This window comes from Pagrus major, chromosome 24 (assembly GCF_040436345.1).
Source record: "Pagrus major chromosome 24, Pma_NU_1.0".
Taxonomy (NCBI): Eukaryota; Metazoa; Chordata; class Actinopteri; order Spariformes; family Sparidae; genus Pagrus; species Pagrus major.
The window spans coordinates 6,685,296-6,706,949 of record NC_133238.1 but is presented as its reverse complement, the minus strand read 5'-3'; the positions used below and the strand labels follow the sequence as shown (position 1 = coordinate 6,706,949).

The window sequence follows — 21,654 nt, the reverse complement described above, 5'->3', positions numbered from 1 at the left end:
AGACGACTGGAAAGCGACCAGATGGGATTCAGCTCTGCCTTCTTAACAGATTCCACACATATTAAATTGTATCGCATACATTTTTAGCGGACTTCCCTGCTTACGAACAGCCCTGGCGTGACCACAGAAGCCTACCTCGGAGGCTCGGCTACGCTGTGAACCGGGACAGGAGCGGTCAAGACATCTAGAGACATCCTACCAAACATCTTCCCACTGAAGGTATCATGTCTAGCTCACACTGTCGAGGAGCAATAGCTTGCAGTCATCATAATGGTTTATTGTCATCGCCCTTGACAGTCTGTGTAACTTCAGTCGGGGTTGAAACGTAGAAATGTGTGTTGTGGTGAGACAGGAGAGCTAAATAATGTCTCTTTCAGCTGGTTGTATCTGAAATGATACAGACATTTCAGATTAGCTTTGGAAATCTGTCAAACAAAAAGGGAGTTCAGCCCGGAGGCGAGAGGGGTGTAGCCTTGTTAAATCACACAGTCTGGCACTGTTTATGCGGCCTTTTGTGTCACTTAATGGCGTCTGCGTTACAAGCTCTTATTCCGCAAAAACTGTCGTTCACGGGACGTTTAATTCTTCAGAGGCATAAATACAGTGAGTGTTTTCTGCTTTTGTTTTTGTCCTCCTTGCTATGTTACTTTACACGACCAGCGGCAGGCTAGCCAGAATGAAAACAATGCAGCTTCCGGTGACGTATTTCAAAATAAAACCCCGTCATACGATTAAAGCAGATCCATTAGATGATTCATCTATTAATGCCCAGTCATTAAGGACAGTAATCCAGTACATGTGCTCTGGTTGACTATCTCAAATGTGAAGGTATTTGTTCTGTGTGATTTCAAATTAATATCTTTGACAGTTGAACGGTTGGAGGCACAGAACAAGCAATTTGTAAAACCTGTCCGGGCAGCTGTAATTGGCTTCTTTTAAATAATTTCTCACATATTTTGGATCAGATAATTGATGAATTGAAGAAAGATGGATCCATATTGGAAAAAAAAACTCCTGTTTGTAACTCTATGTTGATATCTTATAAAAGTACATCACAGAGTAATGATTTACAGCCACGGTCTAAGTCAGTTTGTAATGCATTGACGCCAATTAATATTTAAAATGCTATTTACCTATGTAAGGATTTGACTCTGATTGCTGACTCATGGGACTGATTATATGCTGATTTGATCCTTCTCTCTGATGGGCAGTATCAGCTTTTAATGTGAGACTCAAGGGTGGATTAATGTGGATTAATTGTACACTCATTGTGTATTTGAGAATGCTTAAAGACCTGTAAGTCTGTTAGTTTGTTAGCTATGTCGCTGAAGAGTTTCTGAGAAGATTCTATTAATTAGTTATTAAAAGATTGTGTCTGCACCAATTTGAAGGTGGACTAATCGTCAAGGCATTTTTATCAGATTTTGATATTTTCAGGTTTTCCTAGACTTCCATGATGATAAACTGACCATCTTTGTGTATTGAAGTGTTGGCCAATCAGTGTTAAAGATGTTCTCAAGCTGCTCTGCTTTTAATTTGAAAGCAAAGCAGCCTAACATCCGGTGTTCCTTTCATTCCCCTTGACATATAGACAGACCAGAATCAGATACAATAGTCTCTCATATCCTGTTAGGACAGGCCTGTCTGTCACTGGTTCACAGTATTATCTGTTATTCACCCTGCGCATTACTGCAGCCATCTACTAACTCTCCTCATGGTACAGCTTTACATAGTGTATGTGGTCAATATAGTCCAGGGCTACTGGACTGCCAGCCCCTGCATCATGTATTGCATTACCAAGGCTTTCAGTAGTAATAATCTGCTAAAATTCATGACAGCTAGGGGATATTTTAAACTTGTAACTTGACCAAAAATTTTAAAGTTCTCAAGATATTCTGACCATTGATCATGTCTTCTCAGGCTATGTAATACCCCTTAATAGCTCTGCCAGTTAAATTCTTAGGTTAGGGTTAAAGCTGTGGTTGGACTAGGGTTTGGAAGGTGGGCTTGTTTCCTCCTCACTCAGCCATGATACTATTCATCAGAGCAGTTGGAAATGCAGCAGGTGATGGCTACTCTGACTCAGCCAATAGCACAGAGCCATGACTGAGTCTTTATTGATAATGCAGGTTTCTGTTTGCCTCAGTGAAGTGCATCAGTGTTCTTAGTAATACTGCGTTGCTCCTGCTGCACGGGGACATTTTTGGCAGTCAAAAAAATCCTTTTGTTTTCTGTTCAAAGTTTGAAAAAAAGAAGGAGTTTTTTTACATCATTATCAATCTTAGGAATGGACCCGATGCGCTGATGTTTGTCCTTTTGAGAGAGCGTTCCTCTCAGGTTGCCTGGGAGAGGACAGCCTCCTCATGAACGTCAGCTGTTTGTAGTTTGAGACGGGTTGTGATCAGACATATCCTCATTTCTCTCTCTGGGAGCTGGCTCTGTGGCGAGGAAAGAGCAACAAGTCTAACCACTTTTTCAAGACAGAATTTGGAGCGATCTAGGGTGTTTTTAAGGACTTTAAAAGCCCTGAAATGTTTTAAAGTGGATCACTGAGATTCAAGGCTCTTAAAATGTGCAATCTGTAGGTCCTGACTTTGATTTTAGAAGTGCTCATCAGCTTTTACCAGCAGTCATCATTCATGCTGAGTGGGTGATCGTTTGAGGGTTAAATATCGTCCTTGCTCCTCCTTAAATGCTTGAATTCCAGTTGTATGTGTTACATCACAAATGGCTGCCTCTGCGTTCCAGATAGTCAAGAAGAAATGCTGTCAAATTAGAGGCAGCCACCTTTCTTCTTTTCTGAAAGGCAGTGCATTCATCACACTGCAGAACGCCTCCGTGACGTAATGAAATAGGTTCGCAAGCATTCCTTTAAGCTTTAAAAGGTTACAAAGGAGTTCACAGGCGTAGAAACAAATGTTTTCAAATGAAGAAGTAGGCTTTTTCATTTGATGTTTACATTTTGAGTCTGATAGTTAATGCACGTATCACATGCTGTCTGCTGCAGTGCTTCTTATTAATTGGTTGAGTCATGCTGTGGAGAGCACTCTTCCTGTCATTTTATGTCTCAGGTGCTTTAGCAGCCTGTGTAAAAGGTTAAAGACTGTTAGCTCATTTGCTGTGTTTTGACAGTAGAACATGAAGTCACTCCACGTGCCGATGTCAAACCTGTTTTTAGCATGAGCCATGGAGTGCCTAACTTGTATTGACTACTGCTGTCAGAGTGACATGTAGGTGTGATGGATCACTACCTTGCCATGCTAGAGTTGACTTTGATTAGTCATCAAAACCAGCCACTATAAGTGTAACTACTTCTTTCAGTGTATGTTACTGTAATGTGATGCTGCAAAAGGCAGCTTTTCTGTTTGTGCTGGCAATTGATACATTGGTAACACTTCATAATGATCATCATTAAACTTCAGTTAGGTTATTTCACTGTTTCAGTGTCAACTGATGTTTATAATATGTTATAAATGGTTAATAAATACTGTGTTGTTAAAGTTAAACATTGTTTTGATGGTGATTATAAAGTTGACAGATCAACTGGTCATAAACCTTTACAATTGTTTAACAAAAGGTTTATAAAGCATTTCATCATTAACAGTGAAATACTATTAAATAAAGTTTAATTAACTATAAATTGATCATGTTATAATGAGGGTTATTATAAATTGCCATCGTTACATTTATGGCAGACACTGAAGTTAGCATGCTGGTAACCAAGAGGCCTGGCTCGTCCTGCCTTGCAGTACCACTTTTTTTACCTAAAGAGGTAATAGTCTGATGCTGTCTGTTTGCGAGTTGCAATCTCGCTTAGCTTTTATAGTTCAATAAATAAACAAAATGAATATGTAATTATTATGTCAATAAGGGAAATAATCTTACACCTATTTTGTTATTTAACAGAAAAATACAACCATACTCCTGCATAACTTAGTCATCTTAGGGCCACTAGCTGCACAGCTAACTGAGCTAACTAGCTTACGGCAGCTAGTGGCTACAGCCATAGATAGCTACAGCAAAGAGTATAGTATATTGTATAGCAGTTTGCGCTTACTCTGGTGATATTCTGCCCCCTATTTGTTTGGAGCGACCTTTGAAAGGTGGGCATTTCTTACATATTGCACCTTTAAAGTAGTGCATGAATAGGGTTAGGTAGAGTTCAGGAAGACGCAATAGCAAAACAAACTTTACAGTCAGTCAAGCGGCTTTAATGCATATTGTGTAGGACAGTCTGAATTATTTAGAATGCCCTGAGCGACTGCTCAGCGCAGGTCTGGTAAAGATGGAAGTGAAGGATATATTTTTTTAGATGTCTTCTTTTGCATTAAGTCCACGTGTCACAGCCAAGGTCGTGTTTAAAGATAATCCAGGAGAAATTTGCTTACAGTTGAAATACGTCATCATTCTTACATCTCTGCTCCAGTCAGGGGAGTTTACTGTGAATGTTTGCTGGCAGCATAAAAACGATGACTGTCGTGTTTCTGTTGGGCTCCAACATAATCTGATTGTCAACATACTTTGATGTTCATGTGTCACAAGACAAGACACATCTTGATGCAATTATAGAAGGGGTGGACAAGGGGGATTTTTATTTAGCTAAAAGAATTGGTTGACTAATCCATTAGTCAATCAGAAAAAAATCGTAGTCCTTTATTTTAAAAATTGTTCAAGTTGATTTTCAGCCAGAAATGGCTCAGCTGAGGGGACTCACTTCTCTCTTTGTCTGATGTGAAAGCAGACTGAATATCTTTTGTGTTTGGACAGTTGTTCAGAAAAAAACAAGTGATTTGAAGACGTCACTTTTGGCTTTGGGCACAATTTTCAAAAATATTCAAAAAAATATTTGTGTGTTAATAGGTTTTTCTTTTGATACAGAATTGTTAAAATCAGCATTTATTCTGAAGAATTAAAAATAGTTGCAGGTTTAGTGTGAGGGCAGAGAGAGCTGATAATCTGTATTATCTTTACAGAAATATATAAAGCAATGATTAAACACAAAGAAGAAACAAAGCGTTTTCAGGAAACTACAGGACATTTTTATTTTTGTTATTAAAAGAGTATAAATCTACTATTTACTGATTGAAATATTGTTGATAATTGCTTGTTCCTAAATAAGCATTTTACGTTCTTTAGCTTTATTCTGTATATCTTTATCTTTATTTGGTCTTGCATAATTACAGCTGAAAATTAATATTCGGGGCAACGTGGAGCAGATTTCTCTGTTAGATTATACTTAAACAGAGCAGCAAGCTGTGTGTTTAAGCCCAGTGGGCACCAGATTAATTCCATTACATAACACTTAGTCAGTCTTAAGCAGGCTACAAGTGAAAATGACGACTTCACAGTCACCTAGAGCTTAAGCTTTCCTCGACTCAAAGAAGAATTATGAGATGATTAAAATGGACCCTTTAAGTATTCTTAAACAATAAGAAACATGTAGCTGCAGCAGTGAGGAAAGAGTGGAAATATTAGACATGTTATCTGACACAGTAGTCTACAATATGATTGGATTAAAGAGCATGAAGTCTTGTGCAATATGGCCCTCCTGTACTGATAAGTACTTCCTCATTGCCTGCAAAACCTTTGACAAATATTGACTGGACTGCAGTTCTGTAGGCATGAGGTAATGTGACGATAAAGTGAAACAGAAGTAGCCTTATTGTAGTTTTCTACGTTAGTCACAAACCTCAAATGTGTACTTTACACCCATGTTACATCCTGACATTAACATTCAAGTTGAATAGACTGAATAACGATTTGAAGCACCTCCACAGCCCGCATAACGAACTTTGTCTGGCCCAGTGACGGGCCACACAGCCCACATACACTCAATGAACCAAATACAGCAATAAACTAGAATGGCATTCATTAAAGTGCATAACTCTGCTAAGACTTGATTTGATGGCCCTGTATCATATAAATTTAAAACCACCCATAACTGTGTAACCATAATTAAGCTCACCAGATGTAGGATCCAATTGTACTAATAGATAGACTCATCATGGACTCATCATAGACTCATAGATACCAGCCGCCTCAACCAGGCCTACTAACCCGATGTTATTCAACACTAGGGTCTATTCTGGGCCAAGACTCATCCTCCATTTAAGTTTGGTAGAAATCAATTTAGTAGTTTCTGTGTAATTCCGCTGACAAACCTACCAACCAACCAATAAATGGACATGAGTGGTCCAGATCTGGGGCCTCATTTATAAACCTTGTGTACACATAAAAAAGGGGCTTGAAAAATGCGTACCCCACTTTCTAAGCATAAATTGGGATTTATAAAATGGAAATATGTCTAAATTTGCTGAAACTCATGACCTATGAATACAAACATTTTGGAGGCAGGGGTAATTGTTTGATATCAAAAAGTACTTAACATTTTATAAACGAGGCCCCTGGCAGCTGGAACATTGGTCACATATTGGTCCACGATATAGCCAAATCTTTGGCAACTGTATGACAATAGCTGCTCCTATTCATTTTGTTTAATTTGATTTGGGTAATGGTAATTCAGAATGGCTGGTTACTTTAAAGGACCACTAAATTCTAAAATGCCACTTAAACTGAAGCCAGGCATTTGCAGAAAGCATGTGGTCACATTAATAACACAGCAGAAAAGGTAGAAACTCAGTATGGCAATTCCTCAAAGTGATGTGTCACACCAAATGAATGCATCGTATTTAAGAGACTCCAGGGCATTTAAGTATTTAAGCATCTTGAGTACAAGTTGACCTTCTGATGGAGTGTGACTGAAATCTTTTGTGTCCAATTAGCAGCTTGTGGACAAAGTATTTGAGTTTATGGAGCGTCTCGTCCCGTGTGATTTAATTTGTTAAATGTGAATCAGCAGTCCACCCTCTGACCTGATGTGTCAGAGTAAAAGCATCAGAAAATATCACCATAACACAGAAAACCTGACCTAGTGTTTTTTTACACCAGAGCGGAGGGTAAAATCGTTAAAATCCGTTCTTTGTGTCCGAATTAAAAAGTTCAGCACTGTGAGTCAGTGTTGAGGAAAGTGAATACCCTCAGCTGAGATTCTGTGTCTGTCAGGTGACACCTTGTGATTCCAGTTTGAGCTGTTTTCTTGTTCTTGCAGGGATTTTAGAACCCTGTCATATAACTCTTTTTACAGAAATGAGACTTTTACTCGGTATCTGAAAATATTGCACTTTATAGTTATTTGCTAGGATGAAACTGCAGTTTAATTAACACCGACCTTCATGTATTGTGCTCTCCTCAAGTATGTATGTGTGTATTTATTTGTAGCAGCTGTTGTGTTGCCCTGTGGTGACGACAACCTCACGAAATCTCCAGTTGGTAATATTTGGGCAGCATGCTGGGTTTCATGTCATACAATTAGATTTTTCTAATTGAGCAAAATTGATGTAATAAATCTGTTGTACAGCTTCGAGTTTACTGCTTGGTTTCACATTGCCTGGGGAAATCAGTGGGTCCCTGCTCAGACGTACAGCTGTTTTACTGTCACACTTCTCTGTTATCGTGGCTTGAATTGTCCCGACTCTGGCAGCCTGAGGAAACACATTTACTGAGTGTCCTTAGTAGGGATGTTCCTGACAACACAGTTCTCTAATGTACAAAATAAGACTACTAAGAAGACACTCAAAATATTCAATGTAATGCATTGTCGAATAAAATCTGAAACAACCTTCTTCAATAACCCAGTTGCAATTTTAAATGCCGCTGAATATGTGGAACCTTGCATCAAGTGTTATGGACATTGCACAATATTATTATATAATAGTGGCAAGTTGCTGTGCAACAGTTAACTTGTGTTGTTCACATTAATAACAGAAGCTCTTTTTATATAAAGAGGAAGACATGACCTTTCAGTGTAAATTATGTCAATTATAAAATGATAAAATCGACTTTAACTGACTAGTATTTATGGTTTATGAAAAGGTCGACTAATCACACACGTCCTTAGTCCATAGAGGTTTTCTGTCTTTGATAGTAATACACAGTTAATAGAAAAAAAAAAGTAAATAAGTATGGACAAGGCAGCCTTGAAAAGCTCAGAGGGGAATGAATCTGGCTCACTCCTCCTGGTTGTGTGCAAGCTTAAGAGTACTACAGTGATTTAATATTGTACCTCTTTAAGCTCCACACTCCTCGTTTATAACAAAGGCTTTCTGTTAACAAGACTAAGAGTCTCCAGCCATGCTAGCAGCTCTGTGAGGCACACTGTGCTTTGAGCTTAATGCTATCCTACCACGCCTGCAATGACCATTCTAACTTACTGATGTTTGGCAGGTATTATTCTTGGCCTGCATGACATGAGAAAAATCTGCGATGTGTGATGACGCATTCAATATTGAGATGACGGTATGAATAAATGTTGAAGCTCGTCTCTCCCTCTTCAGCCATCTCACTAGCTAACCTTGCAGTCAACACCGAGCTCCATCTGATAGGTTAAATGTCACATTTTCTTAGGCTATTCATCAATTTCAGGCAGTCCTTTGTGATGTGTTTATTGTTCATGCTCACTTTGCAATGACAATACGATTTATAGGTCAGCACTGGTGTTATCCTCCAGCAAACATTGACATTTGCACCAAGTTTTGTGTCAATCCATTGAGTAGATGTTAGGATATTGAAGTGAATTTAAAACTTTGACTTGCTGTTGTTGTTGGGATAACTTGATTTAATTGATTTTGACATGTAAAATAGGTGAAATGCCTTTTTATACATGGATTTATGCTTTATGCAGAAAGATCTCGTGTTCTAGTTTTGTCATGGAAGTGCTAACATATGCTTAATAGACACTTTACATCATTAGCCCAAGTGGGAAACAACCACTTAACCCTGGTAGTGATGGCGTCTTTCTGCAACAGCAGGGCCATAGAGGATGTGGAAGCCCTGACAATGCAACAATGCAAAGTGTACTTGGAACAAGGATATATAACCAGTTGTGTGAGGTCGAGCTGAAAAGAAACAAGCAGAGATGGAGTGGATGGAAGGAGTAATGGTGGCAGAGGTGGATGGAGAGGAGTGAAGGTGGGAGTTGGAGTTAAGGGGGAGGGTTATGCCCTTTTACATTCCCAGATGAGGATTAGCAATCACAAGTTCTCCGCCTGTTCCTGACCTGGCCTGGATTGCGAAGGCCGCTGCTGCCTCCTGGATCCTTTAAATGCTCACACACTCAGCTATGGAGCAAATGTTTGCTATGTATCATTTTCCCCTGGTGACATATTTGTTAGTCCTCTAACTAACATTGTTGCTCGTGCTGAAAATCCTGTTTGAGACTTGGTTTATCAGTATGTGATACGGCTGCACAGAATACTGTGGCGACCTACATCTGCTGTCACCTTTAATCACTGTTGATAGCCAAACAGGTCATGACCTTCTTACAGTACCAGGGCAAAATACAACCTGAGGCCTACTCAGATTTTTATGAAATAAAGCAAAACTCAGTCATATTGATCATATACACTCCAGTAACTAATACACTCTGTTTATAACCTCAGATTTTCAATCAAACTGCTGCTGAGCTGATGCAGATTGTTGGATCTGTGGAGTGAACAGTGTATCTCTCACTAGGCTTAGCAAGAAAAGTGTAAAATATGATTATGTTACTTTTTAGATCGGTTCTTTTTAAGGAAATATATCGGAATAATATGCTTTTACTTGACTTTTAGTATGGATAGCTCATGTTGTCATGGTTTTACTAGTTATTGGGCAGATAGAGGCCCTTTTTTGAAACACTGGGTATTAACCCAGTGCACATGGGTATCCACATTTCAGTCCAAAAATAAAAGTCAGAAGTCGTTACAAAAGAGGATATTCTCAAGCATGTTTATGTAAGAGGTTTCTCTGATTATTCTCCTGCTAAGCCCATTTTGTCACATTGTGCCTGACTATGTCTTGAATGCTCAGGTTTTTTTGTCCGACTAGTTTTAACCCTACCTCCAAAAACTAATGAAGAACCATATGAACACGTGCAGGGGCTATTTTTGCCACATAAACTGAAACTGGTGAAACATTTGGAAGACATTTGAAATTGTCAGTACAGTTAATTCCTTCTACATTGTTTCTGGTGTTATGTAACGATCCATTGTCTTTGACTTCAACTTTGATTCCCTGAGGAGTCTCGTGTCAAAGGGGCTGCAGCTGTCGCTCATGTAGACTAGAGATGACATTGGAATGTGTCTCTAAGGTGCTAGAGGAATCAGACACACACACACACACACACACACACACACACACACACACACACACACACACACACACACACACACACACACACACATACAAACAATTAGGTCTTGCCCAGCAGCCTTTTGTTGAGTTGTCAGACCAACTAGATGAAAAAGGAAAATTTAAAAATTCATATATTCCAAACATTCCTCGTGATTGGTCAATTACTTGAAAAACAAAGTAGTGGTTTTGTCCATATTTAAAGGAAAAGTTCACCCAAAAATGAAAATTCAGTCATTATCTTCCATATCGGCCTCAAAACCTAAGTATTTTTTGGACTCTATTTAATTATTAGGTCTTCTAGAAAAGCTGCTGAGCTCTGAAATGTCACAGAAATGTTAGGTGGCAGATCCTCACGCTAAGCAAAGTTTCTCTGATTCAGGAAAAAACTCTGTCATGAACTGACTCTCGTGGAAAGAAGGAAAATGGACACATCCTGTTCACATGAAAATCTTTATTATTCTAATTGCGAGTGCTGTAAACACATCCAGCGTGTCCGTGATTGCTCCTTCACGTGCCTAATGTGCATGTGTGTGTTGCTGTGTTTCCCAGGTCCCAAGGCGAGTGTGTGTCCATCATGCCGCTGTTTGGTAAATCCCACAAGAATCCGGCGGACATCGTCAGGACCTTGAAGGAAAACCTAGCCATCCTGGTCAAACAGGATAAAAAGACAGACAAGGTAGAGGAGGACAGTGTGTTCTGTGTTCCTGTGTGTGTGTGTGTGCATGCGTGTGTGTGTGTGTGTTTGTGTGTGCGGGTGTGCATGAGTGTAAATGCCTGGGTGTTCAGGGGCCCAAGGGTGACAGACCTCTGTGAAATTAGAACATGGAACAGCCTGGCCCTGTCATCTCCTGACACTTCACTGTCAAGACGTTTTACGCTCTCTCTCTCTCTCTCTCTCTCTCTCTCTCTCTCTCTCTCACTCACACACACACACACACACACACACACACACACACACACACACACACACACACACACACACACACACACACACAATTAGCCAAGTTCATGCTCAAGTCAGTGTCTTTTTTCTCTATTTTCCTCTTTTTCCTCGGATCACTCTTTAATCTGAAGTGTTTGTTTTAGGTTTATACTTGCTCGTGTGCTTCGCCATATTTATCTCCTCTTCCATCTTTTTCAACTGTCCCTCTTTCTTCCGCAGGCGTCTGAGGAGGTGTCAAAGTGTTTAGTTTACATGAAGGAGATTCTGTATGGCAGCAACGATAAGGAGCCTCACACTGAGACGGTGGCCCAGCTGGCCCAGGAGCTGTACAACAGTGGCCTGCTGATCTCACTGGTAGAAAACCTGCAGGTCATAGACTTCGAGGTAAGGACAGAAGGATAAAGCTTCCTTTATATCAATCCCCAAACAACTAAAGCAAGTTTCAAGAGTCTACTAATCCATTTGCATACTGCGCTAAAGCTTGCTATCACACTGGTACAGTCATTTAAACTTCTGTCCTGCACCAGCCCAGATCGGCGACTCGCCACCTGCATGTTGGTTTGACTGTTTTACTGTGTGTTTTAGTGTGCTATTAATTATGGGGTTCTGCTCTCCCCTTATTATGCACTGCCTTAAGACATGTGTGCCTCTTTCTGTTGGCACTCATTACCTAATAAAGTATTCCGTATTTCGTACAGCACAGCACTCAATATACACAATAAAAGTAGCACCAAGAAATGTAAAAAAAAATCAGTTGAAAAGTGCTTATTTGTCTGATTTTGTGTGTGTGTGTGTGTGTGTGTGTATTTTCAGGGGAAGAAGGATGTGTGTCAGATCTTTAACAACATCCTGAGGAGGCAGATTGGGACGAGGAGCCCCACTGTCGAATATTTCGGTTCCCACCAAGAGGTCCTCTTTATACTGCTGAAAGGGTGAGACACACACACTGATACACTTACACAATGTACACAGTTTAATGGCTGCCAGAAAGGTGACACAAAGGCTCCGTCTCTGTTTGAAGGTACGAGACGCCTCAGGTAGCGTTGAATTGTGGGATCATGCTGAGGGAGTGCATCCGCCACGAGCCACTCGCCAGGATAGTTCTCCATTCGGATCATTTCCACTGTTTCTTCAACTACGTGGAGATGTCCACCTTCGACATCGCCTCCGACGCCTTCGCCACCTTCAAGGTACCGCAGGTCTCCCTGTTCTAGCCTGTAGATGAGTCAGTCAGACTAGAAGCTATAGAAAATATGTTTGTCACTACACCTGCTCTCCACGACAAGTGTTTGACTAATGTGGGTGTTTGACAGAAGGTGTGATTTGTGTGTAAAATCTGCCAATATTTTGTGCCACTGTACGCTATCTATTAATATAAACTGGGAAGTATTCAGTGGACAGTTGGTTTGAGCTCCTTGTTAATAAAATAGCGTTTGTCATATCCTGGTGTGCGCTGGAATATAAAATGTTTATTAATGTTTACCTCTATTAGCTGATAGACCTGATGTGTAAATCAGGGTTTGTACAAAGTTTTTATGTTTTCAAGATTAGAAATATGCTTATATTTGAATATACTTGTTAAAAAATGCTTGATATTCAACATAATCTCCAGAAATCACTCATGTAAGCCCAGAATCTGTAATTATTTTAAATGAAACACTCCTTTTGTCATATTTGTTCGTCTCCTGGTCTCAAAATTAGCAGATGTGATAATAAAGGCTTTGAAAGTCTGAAGATTGTTCGTGCAGGGACCTTGAAAGTGCTTTAAAAATGTTTGAATTTTACTCTTAAGAACCCTGATCATTAATTTTTCTGTCCCTTTTCCACAGGATCTCCTGACAAGACACAAAGCGCTCGTGGCTGAATACCTCGAACAGAACTACGACGCTGTGAGTGATTTGAGTTTAAAACATATATTCCAACACTATAGATCTACCCCACAGAGGATTTGTCTAGAAAACACATGACTGTTCTAGCTACCACACATGCTAATGCTAGTTTGCCATGTTATTTTGAACCAGCATCACCACATGGAGCTTGCATCATGCCTCCCCCCCCCCGTCCCTGACCACATCCACGTTCACACACAACTCTCACATAGCTCACGCAACATTAGCCACCGAGCTGCTATTTGGAAGCGTAAACATAAACACCACCCGAGACCCCAAGAGAGGCATCAGTCACGTCAGCGCTCAATGGCCTAGTCACACATCCAAGAAAAGATCTGTCTCATTGAACACACTGGTTAGGAAGCAAAAAAATACAGTTCCAGGAAAACAAGATTAGTGGAAAGCCCTGTCGGTGTCACAACTTGTGCGGATACAAAGCTCTGCTCTGTGTTGTCAGTTTCCCCAGGCAGAGCTGTCCCTTTCATAGGTAGGGCCCCCAGGGGTCTCAGGCTAAAGAAACCCAGCACAAAACTGCCTTTTACCTGGATGTTGCATGTTGACAGATGTCACTGTGAAGCTTGTCAGGAGGCAGCGCTACAGGCTCAATAGAGTCGACGTAATCCAGGAGCCAGAATACAGCATTTTGATTTAGTGACGTGCCTAGGTACACTCACAGAACAAGTTGGTCTTTGGCTTTGACTGATTTTAGTATCCATGATGTGCTGAGAACAGAAAGTATTGTGTGAAAGGTCATCTTTCACTTAAGCTTAAGGAATTCTGTCCCTTTAATCTCACACTTTAGAGGGAAAGAACTCTGATTTGCTCAAGACTAAGGAACATGAAACCCAATAAGAAGAAGAAGTCTCCTAATGGTTTGTGAAATTCAGATCCCGAGGTTGCACTGGTGTGAAAACTTGAGAGAAAATTGGAGAAAAAGTTTACATCTTCCAATTAATCCACTTACTCCTTGTTTAATGTGTTTTTTTACATGTTTGAATGCCAACATCTTAGTAGTTTGGACTTGATTTAAACTTTTCTTTGTGGGCAAATGGGACAACTAATCAAAACACAACGAGACATGTTGAACTGCAAGTCTGGAATTCCATCTCTGACTTATACAATGTATCCTAAGGTGTGTTTCTTATGTAATTGCAGGTGTTTTCAGACTACGAGAAGCTGCTGCACTCTGAGAACTACGTCACCAAGAGGCAGTCTCTAAAGGTTTGATTCTGACTCATATTCATTTGCAATCATTAATGCTGTTGCAATTGGGAAGCTGGTGAGGGATCGTTTGTCACCACAGTGCCACCCTGTTTGGTCAGTAGACGGAGGGTACTCAAGAAACACCAACGTAATGAATGTCTCTAATATATGATTTATTTGTCTCATTGTTTTCTATCATCTCTACCCAGCTTCTGGGCGAGCTCTTACTGGACAGACATAACTTCACGGTGATGACGCGCTACATCAGCAAGCCTGAGAATCTCAAGCTGATGATGAATCTGCTAAGAGACAAGAGTCCCAACATCCAGTTTGAGGCCTTCCATGTCTTCAAGGTAAAAACACTGCGTCCATACACGTAACACCGGAAACACTGACTCAGTTAAATAATCGTCTATGTCGAAATGAGTGAGAAGACCCAGTTGGGTGTGAGAATGTGGCGTAGTTCACTGATGTCAGACAGGCGGTGTGTGCCTTTTTCTGCCTCTGTCATTCTGTGCATTCCCCAGATCCTTTTGTGAAATGTCAGACTGGCCTTTTACAAAGTCTAGTTGCTAATGTACAAAAGCTCAAACCAAATCAAAGTGAACTTTGAAGGGCACTCGAGAGCACATACCTCTGCCAAGGCCAACAGTATTTCTCGTTTTCACGGCGCTTAAAGTTTAATACCTCTGGTGGAGATTATTGCAGACACGTCACATTTACGTTTCCATAGCCACACTTTATTTTTTTATTAATGACGTCCTCAACATACACACACATTGGTTGTAACATTTTTTTGATACCTTTCGTTACAGGCCTGATCGTGGTACATTAATAAAAATATAAATACAACATTGCATTCTGTTGCAGAATGACAAATAAATTGACCTTGAGCCTTGAAAATGTCGTATATTAAGTATCAAATCTAGGAGAAGTTATAAAGGGACAATTCAAGTCATGGAATTCCAGCTGTGTCACTGAAATCATGGAGGCGTCACGTAACAGTATTGTTTTTTATCATGTGAGTAAGTAAAACTCTAATTTTCTTTCCTGCCCCTGTCGTCAGGTTTTTGTAGCGAACCCCAACAAGACGCAGCCCATCATCGACATCCTGCTCAAAAACCAGACCAAGCTAATCGACTTCTTGAGCAACTTCCAGAAGGACCGCACGGACGACGAGCAGTTCAACGACGAGAAGACCTACCTAATCAAACAGATCAGGGATCTGAAGAAACCGGCCTCCTAGAGAAGCATCCCCTCCCCGCCCTCTGCCCCGACTTTTTATCGATAGGAAGACATACAGTAGAAAAAAAACACATTAACAATAACGGTAATTCTATTTAAAAACAAAAAAAAAAATCTTCAAGACGTTATTGGTCTTCATTCTCTTCGTTGCTTCATTTAAACCTTGTGCAAGAGTAGTTCTCAATCACTGATCTTTCTTTTGTAAATTTTTCTCATGAAACCTTTTTTTTTTTTTGTTCATCTGTAGCATGTAGTGCCACAACTCATGGTGTTGGAGGCAGCTGATTTGCTCTGTTGGGAGAACCAGCGGTTAAAAGCTTCGGCCAGAATGGTCAAGTAGCCGTCGTACAGAACAGACGTGACCATTGTGTCACCCTTTGCAGGTGATCTGTTAGTTGCTGCACACAAGTTAATTTCTAAATGTTTCAATGAAGTAGCTGCAAAAAGAAAATCTTTTTTTTTTTTTAGCTCAACTTGCTCATTTCTCACAGTGTCATGAAAGACAACATATTTTAGCATTGCCAATTCAACGAGGGGAAGGTGGAAGCAGTTTTCTGAAGTTGAGAACACTATACGGTATATAAATGCTGATTTGTCTCTCATAATAGCTTTCCAATATCACAGAGTTTTGGCACTTGTCCGCAAAATGTTTGGCAGGTCACTGCAGATGTTATCTTATTGTGTACTGGAACCTTAAAGGTGCTATTTAGAAGGTATTGGGTTGTTGATTCCCAGGTCAGCAGACACAAATGCTTTGGGTTGGTGGGTCAGGCTGGCCCCCAGCCCTAGGCGTTGGTATTTGACGTCCCAGAAAGAATCAACTGTCCTTCTCCAGAATCGCTTATTGCACCATTAAAGGAGCAGTTCACCCCCAAAGTCATACACACATATTTTTCCTCTTACCTGTAGTGCTGTTAATCCATTTACGTTGTTTTGGTGCGAGTTGCTGAGTTTTGGAGATATAGGCTGTAGAAATGCCTGCCTTCTCTCGAATATAATGGAACTAGATGGCAGTCAAAACCCCCAAAAACTCATTTGAATAACTCAAAAGCAATGCCTTCTTTGAGACAATCCACAGCTTGTTGTGAGCAGTTTCATGCAGGAGCGTGCATCTACTCATGGAGGCAAGAGGCTGTGGGGTAATCCGGTTGGCGGGGTGTATTTCAGTAGAGGGAAAATACTTCCTCCATGTAACTGCTCACAACAAGGTTTTGCAGATTATCTTGAGTGACCAGGTCATGATTTCTGGAAAGAGACATTTCTATTGAGTTTTTTTCAAATGTACTTTTTTGGCAGTTTGAGCGCCACAAGCCAAATCCGGTAGCTCACACCAAAACAATGCAGTAGACGGATAAATAGCACTGCAAGTTAGAGGGAAAATATGGATTTTGGGCTGAACTATCCAATAAAGTTTCAGTGTGGCCGTGACTGGTGATGAATTTATGTTCTCAATCTGATCTTGCAACATGTAGACTTGAGTCAGTCGTGATTAAAACGAGATCTGTTTCCAGGTTAAGGTGCATCCACTACGTCTAATAACGCGAATGAGCTTGAGTAAGACTGAGAATCTCTGTTGACCAACAAAAATAATTACCTGTAGGAATATTATAAGAGTTTGAAATGAAGGGCCTCTTAAATTGCATTGTGACATTGGGCTGCTATCGGTACAGTAAGCTTCAATCATTTCGATCACTGGTTCTCTTTGCTGGTGGCTAATAGCACTTTCTGTATGATAAAAAAATAATAATATGATGATTCAAATGTTCTCTTTTTTTTGTTAATCTTAAAATGATCACTGTTTTCACACTGCTTGATGGTATTTTTTTTATATATATATATATAATTTCATTTCCTGTCATGTACAGTTTATGGTTTGCACACCTGAAGCGAGTGCCATTGCGAGTGAGAACACTGAACATGAGCGGGAGGCACCTCGCCGTGTCGAGGCGCTCCTTGTTGAGAGAGGAGAGCAGCTGTGAAGACGGCTGTTTGTGTTTTTGTTTCACTCCTTTTTTCTTTGTGTACTGTAACGAGTGTTCTGCTCCGACCTGGATCTGATGTTAACACGTGAGAAGAATCAGAGGTGCCTTTTTGGTTTGGTGTTTCTTCCCTTCCTTTGTCTTTCCTTTTTGTATTTTCAGTATCTTTCTAGGGGGAGCTTAATTATTATGTTAATGAAAATATGTTCTGGACAGAACATATTTGTTGTGATTAAGCAGTGAACCTCTTAACTCACTATATTTGAGTTACGCTGTCAAAGAAACATTTTGAACTTTTTTGCAGCTGATCGGTTGCCAATGTGTACAGACCGGGGGCCACATATTCACTTTGAGTTTGTTGCCAAAGCCGCGCTGATTCAATATGTGAATTACAAAACTGTGTCGGCGACAAACACATCTGGAAAACTTGTTGCACAGTGAGGCCAAAGTTAACCTGTAACAGGATTGTGAAGCGTAACTGTGAAAAAAAAAGTTCACCCAAAATAAAAAAATTCTGTCGTTATCTACTCACCTCCCTGCTGATGGAGAGTCGTGGTGAAGTTTTGTAGTCGACAAAGCTTTTCTGGAGCTTTACAGCAAAATGGTGCTGCAGCCCAAGCACTGACCCAATCTACTCCAGGTGTTTAGGAGAATGCTGCAGCGCTGTTTTGTGGACTGCGACACTTCACTCGACTTTCCATCGGCATGGGGCTGAGTAGATACTGACTGAATTTGAATTTTTGGCTGAACTTATCCCTTAAAACGCTACTTTTTAAGATGGTGTTCATTTTATATTTGACCTTAAAATGAAAAAGCCGTTTGCTAAAAATGACTTGAGCTCTTAAATCAGTACAATCCGCATCGATATTTGATGTGCTTCCATTGGCTTACTTTGAGGTTTTCAAGCAAATGTTTGTGTTCAGCGGAGTCATGATGAAAATTACAAACCGATTCAAAATAAAAGCAAATCTGAACATATACAAAAGGCAGTAGTGGAGTGCAGTAGGCTGACAGTGACGATTGTTAACTTGTGAATCGCTCTTCTGCTTTGTCTTTTCATCTGGCATAAAAGAAAAACAGAAAAATACTTCTCCGTGGTTTGTCTTTGGGGTCAAAAAATAAAAATAATACCAGCTTTTTTGATGTGAAATATACTAACTTTACATCAGACTTGTCATTTGAGCCAAACTCAGCTATTCCTCTAGTTTTGATTTTGCCTGTTTTTCAACTTAAACAAAGAACGACTTTGGTCTCAGCAGATTTCCACACTATCTTCCCAGTGTCCTCTCTGAAAGCAGCCACTTTTTTTCCCCACATCGATGCTATTGTACCACATTCACAACAAATAAAAGGATGGGAATGCACGCTCTGTGTGTGTGTGTGTGCTCATTTGTCACTTGTTTACAGGTGTGTAATAAGTGATGTTGATCATTCACTCCTACAGCGTACAGAAACTTTTTGCATTTTCTTAAAAACTTTATTTACATTTTGTGTATATATATCTATATCTCAGCACATCCACCTTGAAAGATAATTAAAACGGTCTTTAAACACAAAAGCACATGATGTTTTCTGGCTTGATATTGTTAGGTTTGCTGTCTTCCTCTGTGATTTGGACCTCAGTTACAGAAACATTTTAACGGAGTGCTATTGTACTTACAGAAAAACATATGACACACAATGCGATTGGAACAGGTTCTCGTGCAGAAAATTAAGGCTGGAAACGAACAGAACTCCTTAACACTGTGAATAAATCATGAAAATAACGACACCCCGGTAAAGCTGTGCAATCAACTTCCTTCTTTGTTAAAGCTGCTTCACGTCACATTTAATCCAACACCTTCATATCACTGTGAAATATTACGATTGCTTGATTTATGTTGAAAGAGATTTATTTACCTTCATTCAAGCCTGAGATGCAAACAGTGCATTCTGCTTCAGTCCACATCAAATTAAAAATAATAAAACTGTAATAAAGTCCCAAATAAAATGATCTCACAGCAACAACCTTTCACACAGAGCGCACACAGAGATGCTACAGTGTTGTATCTGCACTTCTTTTAGACCTCATTCAAGTCTCATCCTAGAGAACAGAGGTAACCTGACATACACACACACGTAGTACTAATGTCTTTACATTCATACTCCTTACACCATTTAAATAAACTATTCACTATTTATATAAAAATTAAATAACATGAACAAATCCAAATATCACACTTTGTATTATTATTTTAAAGATATTATTTTTGTGGTATCCCTATTTCCCTCTCTTGTTCCCATTCAGTTCAAACTGTCCTCATGCATTCTTTACCTCTCTCATCACTGATCCATCCATACTGTCCATCCACCCATTCATACTGTCCATCCATCTGTCCATCCATCCATCCATCCATCCATCCATAGATAAGATCAACCCATCCAGGTACTCTGCCCTTGCATCACGTCCCCGCCCCCTTTTGGGTGAAAACAGGCCTTCTAATTTAAATGGCAGTCAATACAAATTCTAAATTAACAGCATAAAATAAGGAAACCCTATGTAACCCTTTTTAGTTATTAGGGTCCGAAACACTATGGCCAGTCAGGACAGCAATTATATTATGTTGTTCTCAGTATGTCGTTACAGAGAAAGAAATACAGACATAGTGGCTGATGAGTGTGCTTTCAGTCCCAGTCTCCATCAATGTGGACGAACCTGACACACACAGCTTCCTTATTAAATGTCCAGGTCATTTCTATGTCATCTATCATCTTTTCTGTCAGTAAGACTCTTAATGTTGCCGTTATATAATCTGTCCGATATGACTCTATTGTAATCTAATCACGTCGCTGTGGTGAAGCAGAGCCATCAACTGCCCTTCATTCAAATAAAATCATGACCTTTGGGATTTTTTATAGTTTCTCGTGAAAAATGAAACACAGCGGCTTTTAGGAATGTCACTACTAGCTTTTTTCAGTCTGGCGCCAGCACTTTGACAGCGTTTGTTTTCACCCAAAGGGGGGGTGGTCATTCTGGAGACAGGTTCGCTAGCGCGTAACTAGATAATCACAGTGAGTCTGTAGAACAATCATCCAGATTCTACATGTCTAGCTTCCTCCCTCTCTCTTTGCCAGGCTTAGCAGCCCACATACCGAAGTTGTGTCAAGAGCTGTGGCAGCTTCTGATACATTTCCAATTACTACTTTGCCTACAATGGTATATATAACAAAACACTTATGTCCCAGTCAAGTGTAAATCCACCGACATCAGTGGTTTGTGGACTACTGTCTGAAGCCTTGAATTTGGTATTATGGCCATTGCCATCTTGGTGACCATATCTTGATTAGAAGGTGGAGCTGGGGAGGATATCCTGATGGGAACTGACTGAGAACATTAGGACAGGCCGCGGTAGCGACTTGTCAATCACTAGGTAGCCACGCCCTAAAGCTTACCCTGCTTTATCATCTATTTTACCCTAAATGTGAACATAACTTACAAAATTGACATCATCCTGTATTCAATAAGCATTAAAACCAGAGACTGAGACCATAATTTCATTAGGAAAGCGTTTACTGAGGTATTAAATCAAGTAATTGGTAGGGGCACTTTCTCATAAAACTTATGTATGCTTACATAAAACCTGACTTGTTTTTGAAACAAGTGAAGTCGTCCCCTGCTGGCCATTTAAAAAAAAAAGCAGGTTTAAAGCACTTCTGCATTGGCTTCACTTTTCAAGGCCTGGAAGTTCCGTCCATATTTTATCCAATCAATGGTACTGGTTCCACACAGAGCTTTGGGTCCATCATATTTGATGCCATGGCACTCACATAAATGAGAAGTAGCATGGTAGCAAACAGCAGGGATAACTAACAGGGGGAGCGTCTCTGAGAAGGGAGGGACTGGGGTCTCAGCAAGGCTCGTGTTGTAGAGATCAGGCCCTACGCGGCATTCTTTGGCTGCCGTTTGACCTAGTGGGTTATCATTTGGTGGATGATACAGGCAGCAGACAGAGGTGGAAGACAAAGAGGAAGGAATCACCCAAGACTAGCAGCCCCTGGTTGTTCACATATAGCCTTTCAGGTGTTGATTTTACCCATTTTGAACTGCTGTTGGTCTGTCCTCCCTCGGAGGACTGACCAATAATCAGTCTCTCAAAAAGACATGATTCACAAAACCAATCTCAGC

At 40.2% G+C, this 21,654-nt stretch overlaps 1 protein-coding gene across 1 annotated transcript; it reads left to right on the top strand.

Moving 5' to 3' along the window:
• cab39l (calcium binding protein 39-like) lies at positions 1-15,599 on the top strand. Its single transcript, XM_073462513.1, has 9 exons — positions 1-219; positions 10,780-10,906; positions 11,393-11,557; positions 11,987-12,105; positions 12,195-12,363; positions 13,003-13,062; positions 14,218-14,283; positions 14,475-14,618; positions 15,332-15,599. The coding sequence occupies exons 2-9, from the start codon at positions 10,805-10,807 to the stop codon at positions 15,509-15,511; spliced, it is 1,005 nt and encodes a 334-aa protein (XP_073318614.1). The 5' UTR covers positions 1-219; positions 10,780-10,804; the 3' UTR covers positions 15,512-15,599.
• The last annotated feature ends 6,055 nt before the right edge of the window (positions 15,600-21,654 follow it).

Excerpts from the sequence above, each read along its gene's own strand:
- cab39l (XM_073462513.1), top strand. The coding sequence starts at position 10,805 with ATGCCGCTGTTTGGTAAATCCCACAAGAATCCGGCGGACATCGTCAGG. Across the intron at positions 10,907-11,392 it reads AGGATAAAAAGACAGACAAG|GCGTCTGAGGAGGTGTCAAA; the intron begins GTAGAGGAGGAC and ends TTTCTTCCGCAG. Across the intron at positions 12,364-13,002 it reads ACGCCTTCGCCACCTTCAAG|GATCTCCTGACAAGACACAA; the intron begins GTACCGCAGGTC and ends CCTTTTCCACAG.